General features: G+C 35.1%; 1 protein-coding gene across 1 annotated transcript; it reads left to right on the top strand.

Moving 5' to 3' along the window:
• Nucleotides 1-715: 715 nt before the first annotated feature.
• LOC107693082 (ras-related GTP-binding protein D-like) lies at nucleotides 716-10842 on the top strand. The gene is made up of 8 exons (XM_016492327.1): nucleotides 716-1115; nucleotides 4673-4968; nucleotides 5246-5445; nucleotides 5535-5649; nucleotides 7190-7332; nucleotides 8424-8572; nucleotides 10312-10465; nucleotides 10511-10842. The coding sequence occupies exons 1-7, from the start codon at nucleotides 941-943 to the stop codon at nucleotides 10461-10463; spliced, it is 1230 nt and encodes a 409-aa protein (XP_016347813.1). The 5' UTR covers nucleotides 716-940; the 3' UTR covers nucleotides 10464-10465; nucleotides 10511-10842.
• Nucleotides 10843-21388: the final 10546 nt, after the last annotated feature.

The raw sequence follows: 21388 nt of genomic DNA, 5'->3' as shown, positions 1-21388 counted from the left end.
TGATCCATGATAATTTTTTTTTCCCGTGTGTATCCTAGAATGGGACGTCTGCGTGATCACCCACATACAATAGCACTGGTAGGCTACTGCACAACATTCAGTGTCATTTGTCATCTAAATGTATATTTACCTATTATAAATTATTTACATTTTATATATAAGAAAAATATTATTAATAATATATAGCAACGTGTTATTATTATCATTATTGTTATCAATAACTATTTTGTTCATTTGAGATTTTAATGTCTATTATATTACATATAAATATATAAACAGTATAACAGTATTGTCATTATGGTTGTGTTTTGCATTACTATTTTTTTTTTTTTTTTAATTGACCCTCTAACACTAGCATTCTCTATTCTTTCGACTTGTTTTCTTTATATTTATTTTTAAAAATTGACCCCCTAGCATTCTCTATTCTTTTTCTATTCTGTCTACTTGTTTCCTTTCTATTATATATATATATATATATAAACAGTATAACAGTATTGTCATTATGGTTGTGTTAGTAAAATATTGTGTTATAATATTATATACAAATTATATACATATATAATTTTATTATAAATTATTTAGATTTTATTTTGCTATTTGGTGTAATTTAGCAACAATACATTATCATAATCTCACTAAATAAATAACCATCTCTAAATGTGTCCTTATGCGAACAAAAGACTGCATCTCCCGAGATCCACAGCCATCGCTGGAGTCCATGCATAGCCTGCTTGTTGGGGGAAGGGAAAGGGAGGCGTCTTCTCTCAGTCTTCTCTCACAAAGTTCTTCTGCAGCGCAGCTCTTCGTTCTGTGAAGATAGCGATGAATAGTCACAGTGTGCTGTGATTCCTCACGCAGGCGGGCTGCTATGTGTGTGTCACAGAGCTAGAGAGCGAGGGGGAGGTGAAAGTTCACCATGGCTTGACCATATCAGGTGACAATGTGGAAAAGTTTGGCTGCCGCCTCAGATTACATTTCTCAAACTCGGAGAATGACAAGCGGACGGAAATACAATGAAGCGGACGGAGAAAACGAAGCGCTGTCGTTCGGTTATTATGACGATGATGATGGTTTCGACACATTCACTGACGGAGACTGCGGCTGTGATGAAGGAGGTTAGGGGGTAGTTTTAAGTTATCACCCATAAATAAGGGCTTATGTGTATTTTACATGATTCTGAACGAGCGCAAAGTATAAATCCATTGCAAAAACAATTGCCATGGTAACCGCGGTTTCCTCTTAAAATAATCTTTAAAAAGTTAATTTGTTACTACAACAAAACTGTGGTAACTTGATAGCCAGCAATGTCATAAATTAATAAATATTCGATAACACTTTATTTTAAAGTATTCTTATTACACGTTACATGTACTTACTATTATAATAACAGTAAATTATGCCAAATTACATAAACGTAACCGTAATCCTAACCATATAGTAAGTACATGTAGTTAATTAATATTACTCAGTACTTAAATGTATAATTACACTGTAACAAGGACACCTTAAAATAAAGTGTAACCAAATATTCCATTAAATTATATAAGCTTCTTACACTGTTTTGAGATCCGATATAAATTTATTATGGTTTTGAAAGTAACCCCAATAATTTAAGTTTTTGGGTGGAAACTCTGGCTGGTAAATATTTATGAGGGATTTATTAATAAACTGTTGTAACTAGATGTCCGCCAATGTCATTAATAAATAAATAAATAAAGGTAAATATTCAATGAAATATTCTGAGAACCCATAAAATGTATTATAGTTTTGAAAGTAACACTGATAACTTTGGGAACTAAGGTGTTTTGGTGGAAACCGGTAAATGTTTATGAGGGATTTATTAATAATGGTACAGCAAAACTTTGCTAACTTGGCATTAGCCACCAATATCATAAAAATACAGCTACTTGAAAACAATTATGGTTTTTAAAGTACCAACAAACCATAGTAACTACGGTACTTTGGAAACTGGAAGTTTGGTGGAAATACTATGGTCGATATTTACAAGGGGCTTATTAATAAGTGTGCACACATTTGGTTTCTCACTTGGTTTTATTTAAAAATGTCTAAAAGATATATAATATAAGTCTGTATGGATTTGTGGCTTTTACAATGGCTATTTGACTTTCATAGTACCTTCAAGCTTCACCTTGTGGCAAGATTTCTTAAAAAAGCAGGTAGATTTATAAGTTAGGCATTGCTTACAGCTCATTGTTTCTACACAAGTTTAGATGCAATCTATGGTTGTCAACTCAGTCAACTGAAGTTTTCCTTGACTTGATTTTTACTATTGTTTACCAATTCAGCAAACACACTAGTATTCCTTCACTCTGTGGTGCCGCGGTTGGACACTTCGATAAACACTGCAGGATTCCTGAGGCTGTATTTTGAGACTAGAAGTGTCCCTCAGTCTCACCAAATGCAGTTGACATTCCTCAGCTGAGAGCTAGCAAGGTCACAGTCATCAAATCAGCTGCAGCATGTGATATGAAGGAGTGGAATGCCAGTGTAGGCTTTGCCCACAACTCCACACTCATGCTCTCCAGAAGTCATTCTGGTAATATGATTCAAACTGAGGGGATTAGTATGCCATTTCTCTTTTCACTTTGCTACACGTCTAATTGGAAGTGTGTGAACTTGTCACATGGAAGTTTGTGGCTATGTTCAATTCATACCTCTTTTAGATGTTAAAGTATGTGCAATGATGCAGAATGATACTGCTTTGAAATTAAATAAAAATGAGTTATTCTAAAGCCTCCCTTATGACATTTCATGTCAAAATGTTCTGTCTTATATAAAAGAAAAAACTTGTTTAGCCATCATTTTGTTGTCATTAAATGACATTTTCAGGTTTGTGTAAACATCACAGAACATCAGAGCTGTTCCGCTGACAAGAGCCCTCATGCAGCTCTCTTAATTTTGGACTAGTTATTCAGTTGAATACATGATTTTTCTTTTCAAGGGTGGAACCTCACATCTAACTGTTTTGTCCAAATCTGCAGCACACTGACTAAAGTGATTAATAACCTTTGTTGGCTGATGACGATATGTTAATCAGGTGTTATTGTGTACCTCTGTAGTCAATACCTTCAGGACATGCTGCTCTCAAGGGCATAATGTGCTGGTTACTGGTGATTACTAACCACCTGACAGATATGACATACATTCAAGACAACCAGAGAGACTGAAAAGAATCATATATAGTGTGTGTGTGTGTGTGTGTGTGTGTGTGTGTGTGTGTGTGTGTGTATATACAGTATATTATAAATATATACACACACACACACACACACACACATATATATATATATATATATATATATATAAGTATTTACTGTCTATAGTATAATACAGTAAACCTGAGTAAAACTGACTTCAAGTAGGTCATTCATTCAAAATGGCTACATTCACAATAAATAGCATATTTACTAACCAGTTTTACTTTCTCATCATCCTGTACTTCCAACAGCAGACGACAAATCAGATATTGTCTGTATGCCCAAATAACCAAACCCATTTTGGGTAATTCAGGACACTCAAGTATTTGTCAAATTTGTCTCGTTCTGTAAGCACAGATTGTTCTAATATTAGTGATTGACTGCACAATCTAATGCTATAGGGTACATCAGTGATGTGACTACTAGACAATTAGTTGTTGAGTGTGAGTCAGTTTATACTATAAACTTAATAACTAAACTCACTCTCACATTTCGCTTCTGACTTTTGTAAATGTAGGATTTTCACCCGGTTACACTTTATATTTTACGGTCCGATTCTTGCCATTAACAAACCATTAACTACGACTTTTGCCTTAATAAACTATTAATATGCTGTTTATTTATAGTTAGTAAGGTTTTTGTTAAGTTTAGGTATTGGGTAGGATTAGGGATGTATTTGGACTAGTTATTCAGTTGAATACATGATTTTTCTTTTCAAGGGTGGAACCTCACATCTAACTGTTTTGTCCAAATCTGCAGCACACTGACTAAAGTGATTAATAACCTTTGTTGGCTGATGACGATATGTTAATCAGGTGTTATTGTGTACCTCTGTAGTCAATACCTTCAGGACATGCTGCTCTCAAGGGCATAATGTGCTGGTTACTGGTGATTACTAACCACCTGACAGATATGACATACATTCAAGACAACCAGAGAGACTGAAAAGGTTTTTGTTAAGTTTAGGTATTGGGTAGGATTAGGGATGTAGAATATGGTCATGCAGAATATGTGCTTTCTAACTTAAATACTAATAAACAGCCAATATGTTAATAATGGGCATGCTAATAAGTAACTAGTTAATAGTGAGAATTGGTCCCTACTCGTACTCCCTATACTAAATTGTTACCCGTCACTCTTATTCATATCTGAACTGTGTATAAAAAGGCCATGTATGTTGATAAAAAGAAAGTTCAAAAGAACAGCTTTTATTTGGTAATAATGTAACGTATTTACTGTCACTTTTGGTCAATTTACAGCAATTTCTTCCTTGCTGAATAACAGTATTAAATAAATCTTACTGACTAAACTTTTGAACAATAGTGTAAGTTCTATTATAGCTGTCACTAGCAGTTTGTTTGAATGCTAAGTTTGGTTTACCATTAACCAAATATGGCTTACGTATGGTGATTTATGATTCTCAAGCAGTGTTTCTGTGTTTGGCTGTTGTACAGTGCTTGGCTTCAGTGATCCGTTCAGCAGTGAGGTGAAACCTCGGATCCTGCTCATGGGCCTGAGGCGAAGCGGCAAGTCTTCCATTCAAAAAGTTGTATTCCACAAGATGTCACCAAACGAGACTCTCTTTCTGGAGAGCACTAATAAGATTTGTCGAGAGGACGTTTCCAACAGTTCCTTTGTCAGCTTCCAAATCTGGGACTTTCCTGGTCAGATTGATTTCTTCGACCCCACATTCGACTATGAGATGATATTTCGTGGCACAGGGGCTCTCATCTTTGTCATAGACTCTCAGGTGAAATGTCTGTCTGTCTGTCTGTCTGTCTGTCTGTCTGTCTGTCTGTCTGTCTGTCTGTCTGTCTGTCTGTCTGTCTGTCTGTCTGTCTGTCTGTCTGTCTGTCTGTCTGTCTGTCTGTCTGTCTGTCTGTCTGTCTGTCTGTCTGTCTGTCTGTCTGTCTGTCTGTCTGTCTGTCTGTCTGTCTGTCTGTCTGTCTGTCTATCAATCTGTCTGTCTGTCTATCAATCTGTCTGTCTGTTTTCTAAAAACACTCTACAAATATGTTACTGTGTAGGATGATTATGTGGAGGCACTGAGTAGACTTCACCTCACCGTGACAAGAGCCTACAAGGTCAATCCTGACATCAACTTCGAAGTGTTCATCCACAAGGTCGATGGGCTTTCAGATGACCACAAAATTGAGAAACAGAGGGACATACACAAACGAGCCAATGATGATCTAGCTGATGCTGGTTTAGAAAGAATACACTTAAGGTTGGTATCGTAACAGATCAGATATTATGTGGCATTTTTGAAAACATCAGATGTTGGATTTGTGATGTGAAATGTATTATTTCTTTCAGCTTCTACTTGACAAGCATCTATGATCATTCAATCTTTGAGGCCTTCAGTAAAGTTGTGCAGAAACTCATCCCTCAACTTCCCACCCTTGAGAATCTGCTCAACATTTTCATATCTGTAAGTAAATGTTCACTGTGTGGCCCATGCACCCCTTTATATCTTGGTTTCTCTTATTTTCAGCATGGATAACCAAAGTGAATCTCTGATCAGTACTTAGTGTTGAATTAATTATGTTCTTGCTCAATGACTGATCATTTAGAACTTAGCAATTTCTAGTAATTCATACATTTTTGAGCTGAGGTAGTGAGACTTATGATTAATTAAGATGTCATGGGTTGCAATCCATGATGCATGGAAAGTTATCTTTAGAATTAAAGGCACAGTAATAATGAATAACTTGTAAAGAGTTTTCACTATCATGCAAGAACATGTTAAAAGAATGTTATATTTGATGTTTTTTTAGTTATTCATTTTCATGTAAACATGCAAAACCAGAAAGCATAATTTTCTGCCTGTTAAGAATTATATCTGGTCACATTCAGCCATTAGCATAAGTACATTAGCACTGGGCTGTGATTTGCTCTTGCAGTGAGGTATAATGGAAATAATATTCCTACAAACATGATGATCACAAAACCCATTATTATTTATTATGATCTCTCTCAGACATAATATAATTGTATGGTGCTCATGTTTTATGTTGATCAGGAAAGTAATTACATTTAGCAGAATCATAAATACTTCAGAAGTTTTTTACATTAGCCAGCGGGTGGCAGCAGAGGGTAAATTGACATGGTAAAAAGACTGCTACATGAGTACAATAACTGAGCAACTTATAAATTTGATATTATGAAGATCGAAATCTCTTAACCATCTGCCATTCAATGCATTGTGATTTTAATCTGTTTTTATGCATTGTCTGATTTCATAGGTTGATTCAGATTTACCCTTGATCTGTGTCCTTATACTGTAAATATATTTAGATAAATGTAAGACTTTAAAAAAAAAATGCTTTTATTCAGTAAGGATGCATTAAAATGATCAGTAAAGACATTTATAATGTTACAAAATATTTCCATTACAAATAAATGCTGTTATTTTGAACTTTCTATTCATCAAAGAATCCTGAAAAAATAAATAAATCATGGTTTCCACAAAAATAGTAAGCAGTTTTCAACATTGAAAATAATAATAAATTTTTCTTCAGCACCAAATCAGGATATTTAAATGATTTCTGAAGGATCATGTGACACTGAAGACTAGAGTAATGACAGCTTTGCCATCACAGGGAAAAAAATATATTTTAAAATATATTAAAATAGAAAACAGTTATTTCAATTTGTATTTCATTCATTTTTTTTTTTAAGTACAAATATTATTGAATATAATTGCAATTTAAAAATTTTAGACTGTTAATGTTTTAAAAATAGCAGTTCACATGGGAAGAGTCACATAACTTGGGAAGAGGCTTTCTAGTCTTTCAACAGCTTTTATAGAATTAGATGCATTTTCTAACAACAGTACTTGCAATGCAGTTGATTACTTGGTTGCGCAATTCATTTCCACTTCAAAGTGTTCTTAGATATGATGTCCTGTTCTGCTGCATTTCTTAAGACTAACAGCTGACCCCTAACCCCGTCCTGTGCTCTCATTGCAGAATTCAGGGATTGAAAAGGCTTTTCTCTTTGATGTGGTCAGTAAGATTTACATAGCAACCGACAGCAGCCCGGTGGATATGCAGACCTATGAATTGTGCTGTGACATGATAGATGTGGTTATTGACATCTCGTGCATCTATGGGTGAGTGACACCAAGTGACAATCCCTCCACAGTCACATTACGCTACAGAACATGTTCTTATCCTGTAGACATGAAGCAGAATGGCAAGTCTAGCATCTTCTGCCACTATATTTCTTTTGTGCCATACAGTACATCCAAAAAAATACACAATAAAATGCAACACTCCACATGCAACCACTTTGTTTCCCTATAGCCGTTGTTGGCTGGGATTTAATCTTTTGTGGATTAGTAGCATATAACTCGGGGATATGTAAACACTGGCTGTAAACATTGGAAGGGCAGAGAGTGGCACCTCCAGCGACATTGACCCAATTTGTCCTGTAATTTGACGGGACACAGCAGTCTGGGTAGGTACAGGAATGCAGGCCTGAACCGGGGCCCCACATATGTCGGTTCGCGGTGGCCTGCAAGAGCAGATGGGACACCTCATCACTTTCTGATGAATAGGAGAGCCCATTTCGGCTTGACAGCTTGTGCATTCATTTGTAGTATATGGCTTTTATTTAGATTTGGCGAGCTGCTGTGGAATTAATTTCCGCAAGCCTTGTTTGTAACTCATTGAAATTAATAAGTCGCTTATTTGTTCCCTATTCATCATATTGACATTGATTCGTGTTCTCAGTTTCAGGAAGCTCCAAATTACATGCTTTATTATGCCGCCTCAGTTTGTTCTTCATCTTTTCCGTACTTTCTTTTTTGTGTGAAAATATTTATATATTTGTAACATCCATGCATAATAGCATAAATTTGTTTGGTAATAAAAGCGGGGGGATTATGACAGGGCATCTGTTCGTTTTGATAATTATGATATGAATCAACATCTGTTCCACACTGCACAATTTTTCAGCCGTATGCACGGTCTGTTCTTAAGCTGAATTGGGAAAGTGTCTTCCTGATGGAGCAGTAATTCACGCTGCTCAGAGGAAGCCGCCCATCAGGGACATGTTCATTATGTGCATTCATCATACAAATTGAAGGACAAGTGCAAAAAAATAAAAATAGCATGAGATGTCTCTGGAACTGCAGAGAGCAGGGAAGACATTATGATAGATGGTTGTGCTTTGTTTTTATAGTTGTTGTTTTTCATATAGGTTGACTGGCGATGAAGCAGGAACTCCGTATGATAAAGAATCCATGGCCATAATCCACTTGAACAACACTACGGTCATGTACCTAAAAGAGGTCACCAAATTTCTTGCCCTGGTGTGTTTCCTCAGGGAAGAGAGTTTTGAGAGGAAAGGTAAGCTTTCTGGACATCATGCAAACGTGTTTGGTGTGATATTATTGTTTATATCTGTCTTTTTCCAGGGCTTGTTGTCACATGCCGAAGTAGTCTCAAGGGCTATAGGGTCTCAGTAACATTTTGGAGTCAATTATTAAAGTCCAATTATAAAATAGCTGTTTTCTCTAGCAGAAGTTTTGTATGTTGTTTTCCATCATCTGGTTTGTTTAATATTTTATATACTACTGTTCAAAAGTTTGGGGTTGGAAAGTTTTTTTTTATTGTTATTAATACTTTTACTCAGTAAGGATTCATTAATTTGATCAAAACTGGCAGTTAAGACATTGTTACAGAAAAAAAATACTATTTCAAATAAATGCTCTTGTTTTGAACTTTCTATTCATCAAAGAATTCTGAAAAAAATGTATCACTGTTGCTGTTTTCAACACTGAATAATAAATAATAAATATTTCCTGAGCAGCAGATCAGCTTATTAGAATGATTTCTGAAGGATCATGTGACAAAGAAGACTGGAGTAATGATGCTGAAAATTCAGCTTTGTCATCAGAAATGAAATGCATTCTAAAAATATATTCAAATTAAAATTAGTTCACAATATTGGTGTTTTTTTTTCTGTATTTTTGATCAAATAAATGCAGCTTTGGTGAACATAAGAGACTTGAAAAACCTGAAGAAGCTTATCAACCCCAACATTTTAAACAGTAGTGTAAATGCACATGTGTTTAATGGAGTAAATATTTTTTTCCTTGGCAATTGCTTTTTGTAGCCAACACTTTTAAGGTTTGTTCCTATACAGAAATTGACTGGAAGAAATAAAATATAAATATTTACAAAAGTAAAAAATGTGTGACAACTATAAGATTAACTATACTGTTTACTGCTCTGCCAATATTCTGTGATAAATTACACTGGTGACAGTTTCAAAAGATAAAAGGGAGCTAAAAGAAAAAAACAGCAGGCCGCAAAATGTTTATTAACTATTAACAATTCCCACTAGTAATCCTCATGCAGCACATGTGGATTCAATAGGGACTACAATAAAGACCTAAAGATCAGCTTTTGCCTACAAGCTGTTTTTAGCAATTACTGCTACACTACATTTGTCTTAAATCGGTCAGAAAAGAACCTGCTGGTGTAAAGCGGCACTCACATGAGAGAATGGGATAATTAGTGGAATCCTTGGGAGGCTAATGAAGATTGAAATATTCATGCTAGGAATTACTAAGTGGGTTAGGGAGAGTATCATGAGCAATCATGTTAGTCAGCGGGGAAAACAAGGCATTTTATAAAGGCGTAGATTTGCACTGGCTTCTTGGATGACATAAATGTTCTGCATCATAAAGTAATATATATTTTATTCAATTTTTCACACTATATTTAACTGAACTTATCAAAACTTTAACTCAATTATAAAAAGGTAAATCGCTAGGGAAGCTGGTTCTTTTTTCTGTTCAAACTGAATATTTAATCATTTGCGTTTTCATAAAGCCTCAGTTGGCACCCGTCAACCGGTACTGTATGTTTTACGTCTAGCTTTCAAAGTATATCTGTATGTAGGTGTTAGTAAATGTTTTATGTAGATTTTTTTTTTTTCTCTGGATCAAAGCTGAATGACATATCTCTGTTATGTGTGTCATAATCTTAATTCAAAGTGCATTTATGCAGTGATCCAATTTTGGAATGGGTCAGACGAGTTTCAGGCCGCAGGCTAATTACGTTTGTCTTTGCTCACGCAGGACTTATCGACTACAATTTCCACTGTTTCAAGAAAGCCATAGAGGAGGTGTTTGAAGTGCGCTTGAAAGTGCAGAGGAGTCGGAAGCTTCTGAGCCAGAGGAGGTGGAGCAAGCAGACCGTGCCAAACGGGACTCAGGTGCATCCTCATTGAAGAGCATTGAAAGCTCCCTGGCCTGTTACAGTGACTACAGAGTGAAGGCTTCACACAGACTTCGCTTGCGCTTTGAATCTTCTTCAGGGCCACTTGTTGCTCTTCAGCAATCCAAAATGGTGATATAGATTCCGTTGTGCATTAAATATCTTGCATGGCTAACTTAGCTGTCCATGCAAAGTTGTAAAGTAAGCAACTTTTTTGTTGTTTTCAATAATATTTTTTACTCAAAATCAATCAACTGTGCTTCAGTTTCTCACAAAATACATGGTCGAAGCCATTTCCAATGTGCAAGTACAAGTGCAAGATCATACAGTACTTTTGTCGCATTTTTACAGCAAGGCACAAACATCTTATTTAACTTCAAAGTGCATTGTAGAACAAGAAAGTATTTTTTTTTTTTTACATTTATTTTAATTATTTAAAATTAAAAATTAATTCCCCTCTTTAGTCCATAATTATTTATTTTATTACCCCTGCAGATTTTTTTATTTATTTTTACTTTGTCATTTATGGTTAAATAGCTATTCAGTTTCACATATTTTTTCTTTATTTACTTAAAATTGTAATTTAAGTTTGTCAGCAGCTTTTTCAGGGATTAATCGCATCCAAAATAAAAGTTTTTGTTTACATAACATATATGAGTGTACTGTTTATATTTATTATGTGTATATACATACACAAACATGCATGTATATATTTAAGAAAAAAGTGTTATGTTTATATATTGAAAATATTTATATATAATATAAATTATATGAATATAAATATATACATGTAAATACATGTAAATATTTTCAAAATATATACTGTATGTGTGTCTTTATATATACATAATACATGTACACAGTACACAAACATATTATTAGAACGAAAACTTATTTTGGATGCGATTAATCGCGATTAATCGTTTGACAGCAATACATTAAATATATTGCACAACTAACTTAGCTCTCCATATTTTAACGGTTTGCAAAGAATGCAACATTTTTTTTATTTTCAATAATATTTTTTTTACCTTAGAAAAATCTGTGCTTAAAGTTACAAGTGCAAGATCATACTTTTGTCACGTTTAGAGCACAAACATCTCAGTTATCTTCTATATACATTGTAAAAAAAAAATGAATTGCTTAAAATTAAAAATGTATTTCCACTTTTAATTCATAATTATTTACCCCTGCATTTGATTGTTTTATCTTATTTGATCTCATGAATTTTTTTTTTGGTCTGTTTATTTTTTTTAAACTGTAATTTAAGTGTGTCAGCAACATTAAGTTGGTTGTTTTGCATATACCAGTGGTTCTCATTAGAGGGCCTCAGCAAACTTCTTAACAAACTTCAAATAATTCAAATGAATTATTGTTATAATACAAATAATATTAATATTATAATTAAACAACTAATGCTATTTCATTATTTCCCCCCTCAATAACCATTGATAGTTTCTGTTTGCAAAAAAAGATCTTTGTCATAATTATAGCAAAAATACTGGAGAAAAATATTGTATATAAAAATATGTTGGCCTTCAAGTCAAAAAGGTTGAGAACCACTGGCATATACAGTATACATTTTAAGAATAAAAATGTATGCTAATTCACAGCATATTTATTTATTTATTTATTTATATTGTTTAAAAAAATGAAAGTGCTTTTGTTAAAAAAAAAGTCTCTGTCTTTATCACTCACAACTACATAAAAATATTATTTTTTATTTCACTACCACGTAACTAACTTTATATTAGACGTATTTCAGATTTCAAGATGTCTTGTTGCCAAAATGATTCTTATTCTCACATTTAACCAAATGCAAGAAGTGCTGATTGACTCACAAACACTTTTCCCTTTCCAGGCCATCCTCACTTAGCTTTTGCTCGCAAGGAACATTTAACTTCTTTGGCGTCACAGGAAGTACAATGTCCCGCCTCCGCCCCGGTGCTAATATCATGTAACTGATTTTTAGCGGTTGGTGTGTGTTGCCAGGGTTTTAATGTGTGTGCAGTGGAAGTGTCTCGCTGCGGGGTTAGAGCACCAGCACTAATCCCAGGGGATACCTTTGCTTCGGCAATGAAGGCTGATGGGTAAATCTCATGAGGTCAGAGCCGCTTACGCAAGAACTGCTCCTCTCTGGATGGACACTAAATCATCTGTAGTGAAACTACAATGTGTTATGTAAGGCAATTTCATGTTTAGTATTATAATCTCTATCAGCGGGCCAAACGCTATTTACTCGGCGAGAGCAGGGACGCATCTGTGACTGAGGGCTTTTCCTTTTGTGCTTATGTGTTGTTAAGGCACATGGGTGAAGTGAAGAACTTGAACTTGAAGCTCTCTCTTTTAGTGCGAATATATTAGAATCTAAGAAGGAATCTTTCCTAGCAGCATTTTTAATAGCACTGCTGTTGCCATGTCAAACCGAGTGTAATTTAAATCTATCAGCCGTAGTTCTCAGTCACAACTAGTCAGCTGCTATAGTGAACGTACCAATCAGAGGCTGTCATAGAGGATTAGATTGCTTCAAGACTTAAGCTGTGGCTCCACATTAAGAAAAGGCTTTATGGGCTCTTCACAAGGTCTTCATTGATTGGGTGAAAAGAGAGCAGTCTTCATGTAACTCATGCTGTCAGACATGAAGTACACATCAGACACATGTCAAGTTATCCAGATACTTCCGCTCTCACTTATCCTAGTACACATACACAATTGACGGATTTTCAATGTATATTTAAGCTTCTTAGTTTACTTTGTGTGTCGCTTTTTATTGTGCAACATGATTTAAACAAGATTTTTTTGTTTTGTAAAACTACAATAATGGTCCATTTGTTAAAGGAACAGTTCACGCAAAATTTTAAATTTGTTGAAAATGTACTCACCCTTGGGCCATCCAAGATGTAGATGAGTTTGTTTCTTCATCAGAACAGATTTGGAGAAATTTAGCATTACATCACTTGCTAACCAATGGATCCTCTGCAGTGAATGGGTGCCGTCAGAATGAGAGTCCAAACGGCTGATAAAAACATCACAATAATCCACAAGCAATCCACACGACTCCAGTCTGACAATTAATTTATTGTGAAGTGAAAAGTTGCATGTTTAAGTTACATTAAGACATTTTTAACTTCAAATTGCTGCTTCCGGTTAAAAAATGAGTCCTTGCTTTCTCCAGCGAAAAAGTAATCTTGTCTTAATCAGGAGAGAAATACGCACAGATCAAGCACTGTTTACGAGCAAAAACAAGTCTAAAACATTTCTAAACAAATATGCTGGTGGATTTTAATGAAAGAGGACAATGGAGGATGGACTTTTTCACTGGAGGAAGCGGTATAATGAATTATAGACCGAATTAATTTAACCAGAAGTGATGGGTTAAAAATAAAAAGTTTAAATGCTGAATTTGTTTCTTACTTTTCGCTTCACAAGACATTAATTGATGGACTGGAGTCGTGTGGATTATTGTGTGTTTTTATTAGCTGTTTGAACTCTGCCGATTCTGACAGCACCCATTCACTGCAGAGGATACATTGGTGAGCAATTGACGTAATGCTAGATTTCTCCATTTTTAAAAGGGAATCATAAGGCTTTATTGTATTGAACAATAATGTGTCATTAAAATATAAATAAAGGTTTAATGACATTCCTAACACTTTGAATGTCCTCGACTATATCTAGATTTTTTTTTTTCTTAAAAAAAACTCTTGCACAATCTTAACTAACTAGATCTTTAAGTTGATTTGAGTTTCAGATTTCAGGTGAAAGTCAGAGAGAGCAGATATGGCTCAAGAGATGATCTGAAGTCCAGAAGTCGTCTCTCTTAAAAGTAATCTTTGTTGTTGCATAACTATTGGCCCTAATCAACAGCCCCAGATTCTGTGACGAGTGAGGACAGCCCAGCATCCAGCCTGCGTTTCTTTGACCTCGCTATTTCCCCAACGGAATGAAAAAGTTGGAGGAAAAACATCAGATTTGACTTGTGAATTTACCTCCCGCTGACACATGAATATGCAGCCTGAATATTATTATTAACAATTCAGAAGTGCCTCATTAAAGATAACTTATAATTTAGGCTCACAGCATCCAGCAAATCTAAGAACCATTTCAATTTTTCAGGAACCGAGGCAACCATTCAATTTAATGATAAATTAACAACTGAACAATTTAATCTTATTTTTTGTGACCTATTTTCACATTTCAAATGCCACAATTTGTTTGCAACCCCACAAAAAGGAAATGAAGGTCGCACTAAAAACAGTTCAATATGCTTAAATAAATGAACAAATGATTTTTTTAAATTACATTTTTATATTGCCTTGTATTGGCAATGATAACAACAGGCCTCATTTTCACTTCAGATTGCATATGTTTCATGCCGTAAGGTTAAAGGTTAATGACAACAGATGTTTTACTTTTTTATTCTCTTTAGTTAGACTGCATGTCACATGTTTCTGGAGTTCAGAATAAATATCAGATCAGTAATCATTCATGTGCACAAAACAACAAGCTCAGATGCAAGTATGTCACGTGGGCGTTTCTTCAGTGAATCATTACAAACTGCACATCCTATCAAAGATTGCTTGTCTATATTTAACCTTCAATACTGAACAATGTTTAGATGTTTATCACCTTGGAAACAGTTTTTTTTTTTTTTGAAGGCAACTTTATAAAGCTCTGCAAAATTGCATGTTTCTCTTTCATTTCTTAGTATATAGAGCGTTTCAAGAGGAACATCACATTGAAGTCACATATTTCTTCACCGAAAAACATTTGTTTCTTTTTTAAAAGCCCTTAACTATGGTGTCTGTGTTAAAGGCTCACATAAAAACACATGTCCAGATTTCTGCACATAAAAAGTTATCTAAAAGTTGTCCTTGGCTCTGAATTGTAGCAGCAGCCTCACTAAAACACTATATGCAGACTTTTACATTTTTTATTATTTCAGATTTTTTATTAATACTGGGAATTTCAAACTTTTGAATAGTTTGAATACACTATTCACTCTAAAAATATCTACATTACATTTATTCATGCAACTGAGCAAGCAGCAAGTCCAAGATTGCTTATAATTAAGCTGTGAATTTAAATTTATTCATAATAATATATAATCTCAATATACTGGGCTTCAATGTACTTTAAAACTGTCTGTTTGCTTGACTTGAGTTGGAAATAATCAAGAATTGATAATTAACCCATAGTATTCATTAATAGTTTTATAACTGGTATATCTTTCGTCTTCGTTGGATTATGCTGAGCTTGAATACATTCAAATATTTTTGTATAATTGACTGTTGTCCCAGTCAACTGATTTTCTACAGAGCTAGTTTCAATCTATAAACAAGTATTATGCAGGACACTCACGTGCAGCCGTCTGTCTCTTCTGTTGACTAATCGCTTGACCCCCCCCACATGGTGTTATTATGTGGGTTTTCCCCACATAATAAAATTATTTCAACTCAAATCAATATTTCATGTCACTTATTTATTTACTGTATTTCAAGTATGAGAAATAATAGCAAAATTAATATTACAATAATTTTTCACAGCTCTCTGGAATTTATGATTCTGATTAGCCGACGGCAATCAAATATTTTTACATAATTGACTGTTGACCAAGGCAACTGATTGTCTATATAGCAAATTTCATGTCTCTGATCACCCTATCGCCTTTTTTCTTACATAATAAAATCATTTCAACTCAAATCAAATTTCCATGTAATTTATTTATATCTACTTTATTTCAAGTCTGTAAAAACAAATGTACTTGCAAAGCAAAATGTATATTATAATCAGTGTTGGGGGTAATATATTACAAGTAACGCGAGTTACATAATCAGATTACTTTTTTTCAAGTAACTAGTAAAGTAACGCATTACTTTGCAAAAGTAACGTAACGCATTACTTTCCATAAAAAGTAACTAAGTAACGTAATTAGTTACTTTTTTATGGAGTAACGTGATATTGTAATGCATTACTTTTAAAAGTAACTTTCCCCAACACTGATTATAATAACTTGCATGAATACAGTGCCCACCACTTATATTGGCACTCTTGGTAAATATGAGCAAAGGCGGCTGTGAAAATAAATCTGCATCGTTGATCTTTCATTCAAAAAAATCACAAAAATTCTAACCTTACATTGAAGCAAAACAATTAAAAGTGGGGAGAAAATCTCATGATGAAATAAATGTTTTTCTCCAATGCGTGTTGGCCAAAATGATTGCCACCCCTATAAATTCTTATGAGTAAAATATCTCTGAAGTAAATTCCCATTCATATATAAATTTTTTAGCACACCAGGGTGACTAGGAGTATGAAATTGTCCAGCCATGACTTCCTGTTCCACAGGATTATAAATATGAGCAACACAAAGGCCAAATTCCCTTAATCATCCATCACAAGGAGTAAAACCAAAGAATATAGTTCTGATGTGCAGAACAAGATTGTTGAGCTTCACAAAATAGAAAGTGGCTGTAAGAAAAGAGCTAAAGCATTGAAAATCCCCATTTCCACTATCAGGGCAATAGTTAAGAGGTTGCAATCAACTAAAGATGTTACAAATCTGCCTGCAAGAAGACGTGTGTATATCGTCCCAATACACGGTGAGGAGGAGAGTTTGAGTGGCCAAAGTATCACAGCTGGAGAATTGCAGAGATTAGTTAAATCTTGGGGTCAGAAAGTCTAAAAAAATATCAAACAGCCCCTACATCACCACATGTTGCTCGCTCATCCAAAAACAGTCTCCAGCATATTCAGTTGTCAGACATGACTGGAACTTCAAATGGCACTGGCTTCTATGGTCAGATGAAACTAAAAAAGAGCTTTTTGGCAGCAAACCCACCAGATGGGTTTAGTACAAACGGATAAAAAGTATCCCATGCCCACTGTTAAATACTGTATACTGCTGGACCTTTAATGTTGTGGGCCTGTTTTTCTGCTGGAAGCATGGCATCATGGATTCTATCAACAGATAATAAATCTAAACCTGACTGCCTCTGTTAGAAATTTTATAACTGGCCATGGTTGGATCTTCCATCAGGACAATAATCCAAAGCAAACAGTAAAATCAGCACAAAAATGGGTCGCTGAGCACAAAATGAAGCTTCTGCCATGGCTGCCCCAGTCCTCTGACCTGAACCCTATAGAAAATGAATGGGGTGAACTGAAGAGGAGAAGCACCAACATGGAGCTGTGAATCTGAAGGGTCTGGAGAGATTCTGGATAAAGGAATGGTCTCTGATCTCTTATCAGGTGTTCTCCAAACTATTCAGGCATTATAGGAGAAAAGTCAGAGCTGTTATATTGGGAAAAGGACGTTGCAATAATTGGGTGCCAATAATTGTGGCCAAGATGAACTATAGAGAAAGTATTTATTTCACAATGAGATCCCCCCCCACCCCCCACCCCACTTTCAATTGGTGTACTTCAATGAAAGGTTAGAATTTTTTGAATGAAAAATCAAAAGGATAAACAATGCAGATTTATTTTCACAGCCGCCTTTTCTCATATTAACCAAGAATGCCAATATTAGTGGAGGGCACTGTACATGATTCTGACTGGACAATCTTGACATTCAAATGTTTTTTGCATAATTGGCAGTTGCCTAAACTAAAGCAACTGATTTTCTACACAGCAAATTCCATATCTCTTGTCACCTTATGGTCTTTTTTCTCACATCATAAATCCATAATCCATATTTAATTTTACTTATTTGTACTTACCGTATTTCAACTATGAGAAATCCTAACAAAATTAACATTGTAATAATTTACACGGCTCTCTGGAATGCTTCATTCTGACTGGCAAAATCATGGCATTCAAATATTTTTGCATAATTGACTATTTTCCCATGCAAGAAACTGATTTTCTACATAGCTCTTTCATCACCATATGGTCTTTTTTTACATAATAAAATAGTTTAAACTCAATAATTTAAATCAATATATCATGTTCCTTTTTTAATTTATATGCTAAGTAGCCATTTAATAAATGGCTGTACATTATCTCTATGTTATGATTTAAAGATTAACACTTGTAATTTCATTACTGCACATGTTTCTTTTTTCACCATATCTCCAGTAAAACGTATATCTCTTATGACATTGTTTACATGAGTCTTGCAGTTGCAGTTGATCAGTATACGATGAAACAAAATACAATGAAAAAGACACGACATGGTTGTCACTCTCCTTTTATTATCTAAATCTGTAAGAGCGATGCATGCAACATTAGTCCGCAATTTGAGGTTTCCAGCAGTTTGAATGGCGAGAATGATTCCAGCACCCATCATCTAGGGAGGAGATGAGCAAATTTAATGCAAAAGAGCTCTACAGTGCTTTGCTCCGCATTTCAAAAGATCTCGCCTGTCTGCATGAGCGCTAACCTCCAATCACAGTCACTCAGATTGCCAATCTTTGTCACTTGGCTGTTAGCACAGAACCAATGTGGCAGCGCTCATTTTGACACAGTTAGGGCTGGATATCATGGTTGACATGGCACGTTTGGAAAGCCTCCTACATGCCATCAGTCACGTTTTTGCAAAAAGGTCCAAGGATAGCTTTGTTTATATTTCCAATTTAATTTCTCCATTTTGATTTGCAAACACTGCAACACAAAAGCCCTGGCTGCGCAGGGGACAGATTTATCCCTTTAATATGAGAGGCCTGACAAACTTTTACGTAACGGATCGTTTAGTGACACACTGGCGATGCTCCAGCTCAGTGGCAGGCATCAAGTGGATACGGAGCTGGGGCGTGGCAGCACAGAATTGCTGTGAAATCCCAGATAAGCGGAGTTTCAGTAGCAGTAGAGCCAGAGCTGAGTGAGTGGGAGGACAAATGCATGAAAAAAGAGTCTTACCATCTGCTGCTGCGACAGTGGCACCAAGGCAGACCTTCAGGCAAGCCCCTGGATGGAGATCACCCCCCCCTTTCATGAAGGTTTTGTGAAATCTTCATGAGATTGAAAAGATTTCAGTTGCATTAGATAACAGTTTTCAGTTGCATTTTCTCAGAAGTAACTTCAATTTTACATGCCGTCTTTGCACAGACTTTTGAGCAACTGGTGTCAAAGTCATTTTTAGGAAACGTACATGACGTTTCCATCACAAGGTCTTTTTGTGAAACGGGCTATATATCAATGCCATTTGGTTTGATATCAGATATGTAGATAAGGCTTTAGATTCCATTTGTTATTGGTGATCTACCTTAGTTAACACGAACTACTAAAGAAAAATACTTCTAAAGCATTGATTAACGGAGCAGTTCACCCCAAAAATTTAAATTTGATGAAAATGTATCCCCCCTCAGGCTGTTCAAGATGTACAGTAGATGAGTTATTTAGCATTACATCACTCAGAAAGAGACTTAAAACAGCTGATAAAACAATAATCCACAAATAAGCCATCACTTGTGTCTTCCTGAAGCGAAAAGCTGTGTCTTTGTAATGTAAGTACTGTATAGCAAATGCATTGCTCCTTGCTCAATGCGTTAACTAACATTAAGAAATAAGATCTTATTGTAATGGATAATTGCACCAAATACTCACTGGTGTATTGACATTATGCATGTTTCCCAACATTACTTACATGTCGTTATACCAACATTTGTCATTCCTAAACTGCATCATTACCATTCAAAGAGAAACATTTGGAATTGCGGCCATTACTCCGAGGATGCAGTTTGTCTTGTTGCAGATGCAAAAAGCATGCAAATTAACAAAAGAAAATCCAGCAGTATTACTGTAGGGTGCCAGTCATGGCAAACTGCCTTCTGTCTGATGTTCTCTCAACAGGAAATAAATTACAAATGGAAAGAAACAGTGGGAAAAGACGCTGACTACCATTGTTTGATTCTTTTTCATTCTCTGGGTTGTTCCTGTCAGAGCTTATTATATCATTAAATAAATAGTTCATTATGATGCTTGTAAGACTGGAGGAAGAACAATTCATAGAATGGTTTATATAATGTTTATGATATTCAAAAGACATTTTTAAGCAATCGAAACCAAGAGACTGAATATCATATCATAGATTTTCAGAAGTTGTGCAGTCATTCTGCATGCTATAAAAATCTATTCATCATTTTGTTGCATTTAACTTGGCACAATAGTTTCTACCCAATAGAGCTGTTATGTTGTAGTCCTAAAATCCGGAACAGACTAAGCTTTTTCAAGCCATGGGTTCCCTTGGGATTGTCTTAGGTATTTTTAGAATGGTGGTTTTGGATTTGTGAGTAAAAGGGTCTGTGGTTATCATTACTTGATAAAACTTTTGTTGCTAACAAGTTGTTAAATAAGGACTACAACTACCAAAGGGAATTATAAATCCTTATTCACATTATTTGTTACAAGTAGGCCTATAACCAGAAGAACAGTGCAGTAAACAGTAAAAACTATTTGCGCTACATACCAGTGTTTAGAAATACGACAATACATTTAAATGATAAGACAAGAAATGCCAGTATGCAATATCAAGCGGCATAAAGAGCTGTTTTGTGCAGCTAAAAATAACTGGAACCGTATGACACCGGAAGCCTCGCACATTCAAGTTACAAATGGCCACGCCCACAATTAGGCCTACGATTTTAAATAAACAGCCGTTTAAAAATGCATAATTGAGGTAAACTCCGTGTAATTTGTGTGTAACCACAAAGTTTACTTTAATCATACATAAAAGACAGCTGTCGTCTACAAATGACGTTATGACTCGACTCGCTTTGTCTGTATCAGTGGTAGAAAGTTGTTACTGTATGGTACAGATTGCAACTTAAATAACTTCTTGGTTTCAGTTCGGTTTATTGTTTTACAGTGTAGTAGAAATAGTAAAGATGATGAATCACCTGAATCACCTCCGATTTTACGGTTAATATTTTGTTTACAGTAGCTACTATGTATTACATAAGCGTGGCATTTACCAGCCTATTTTTACTGCAGTGCATT

This window comes from Sinocyclocheilus anshuiensis, unplaced genomic scaffold, assembly GCF_001515605.1.
Source record: "Sinocyclocheilus anshuiensis isolate Anshui unplaced genomic scaffold, SAMN03320099.WGS_v1.1 scaffold222, whole genome shotgun sequence".
Lineage (NCBI taxonomy): Eukaryota > Metazoa > Chordata > Actinopteri > Cypriniformes > Cyprinidae > Sinocyclocheilus > Sinocyclocheilus anshuiensis.
This window is presented reverse-complemented; position numbering and strand designations above follow the sequence as displayed.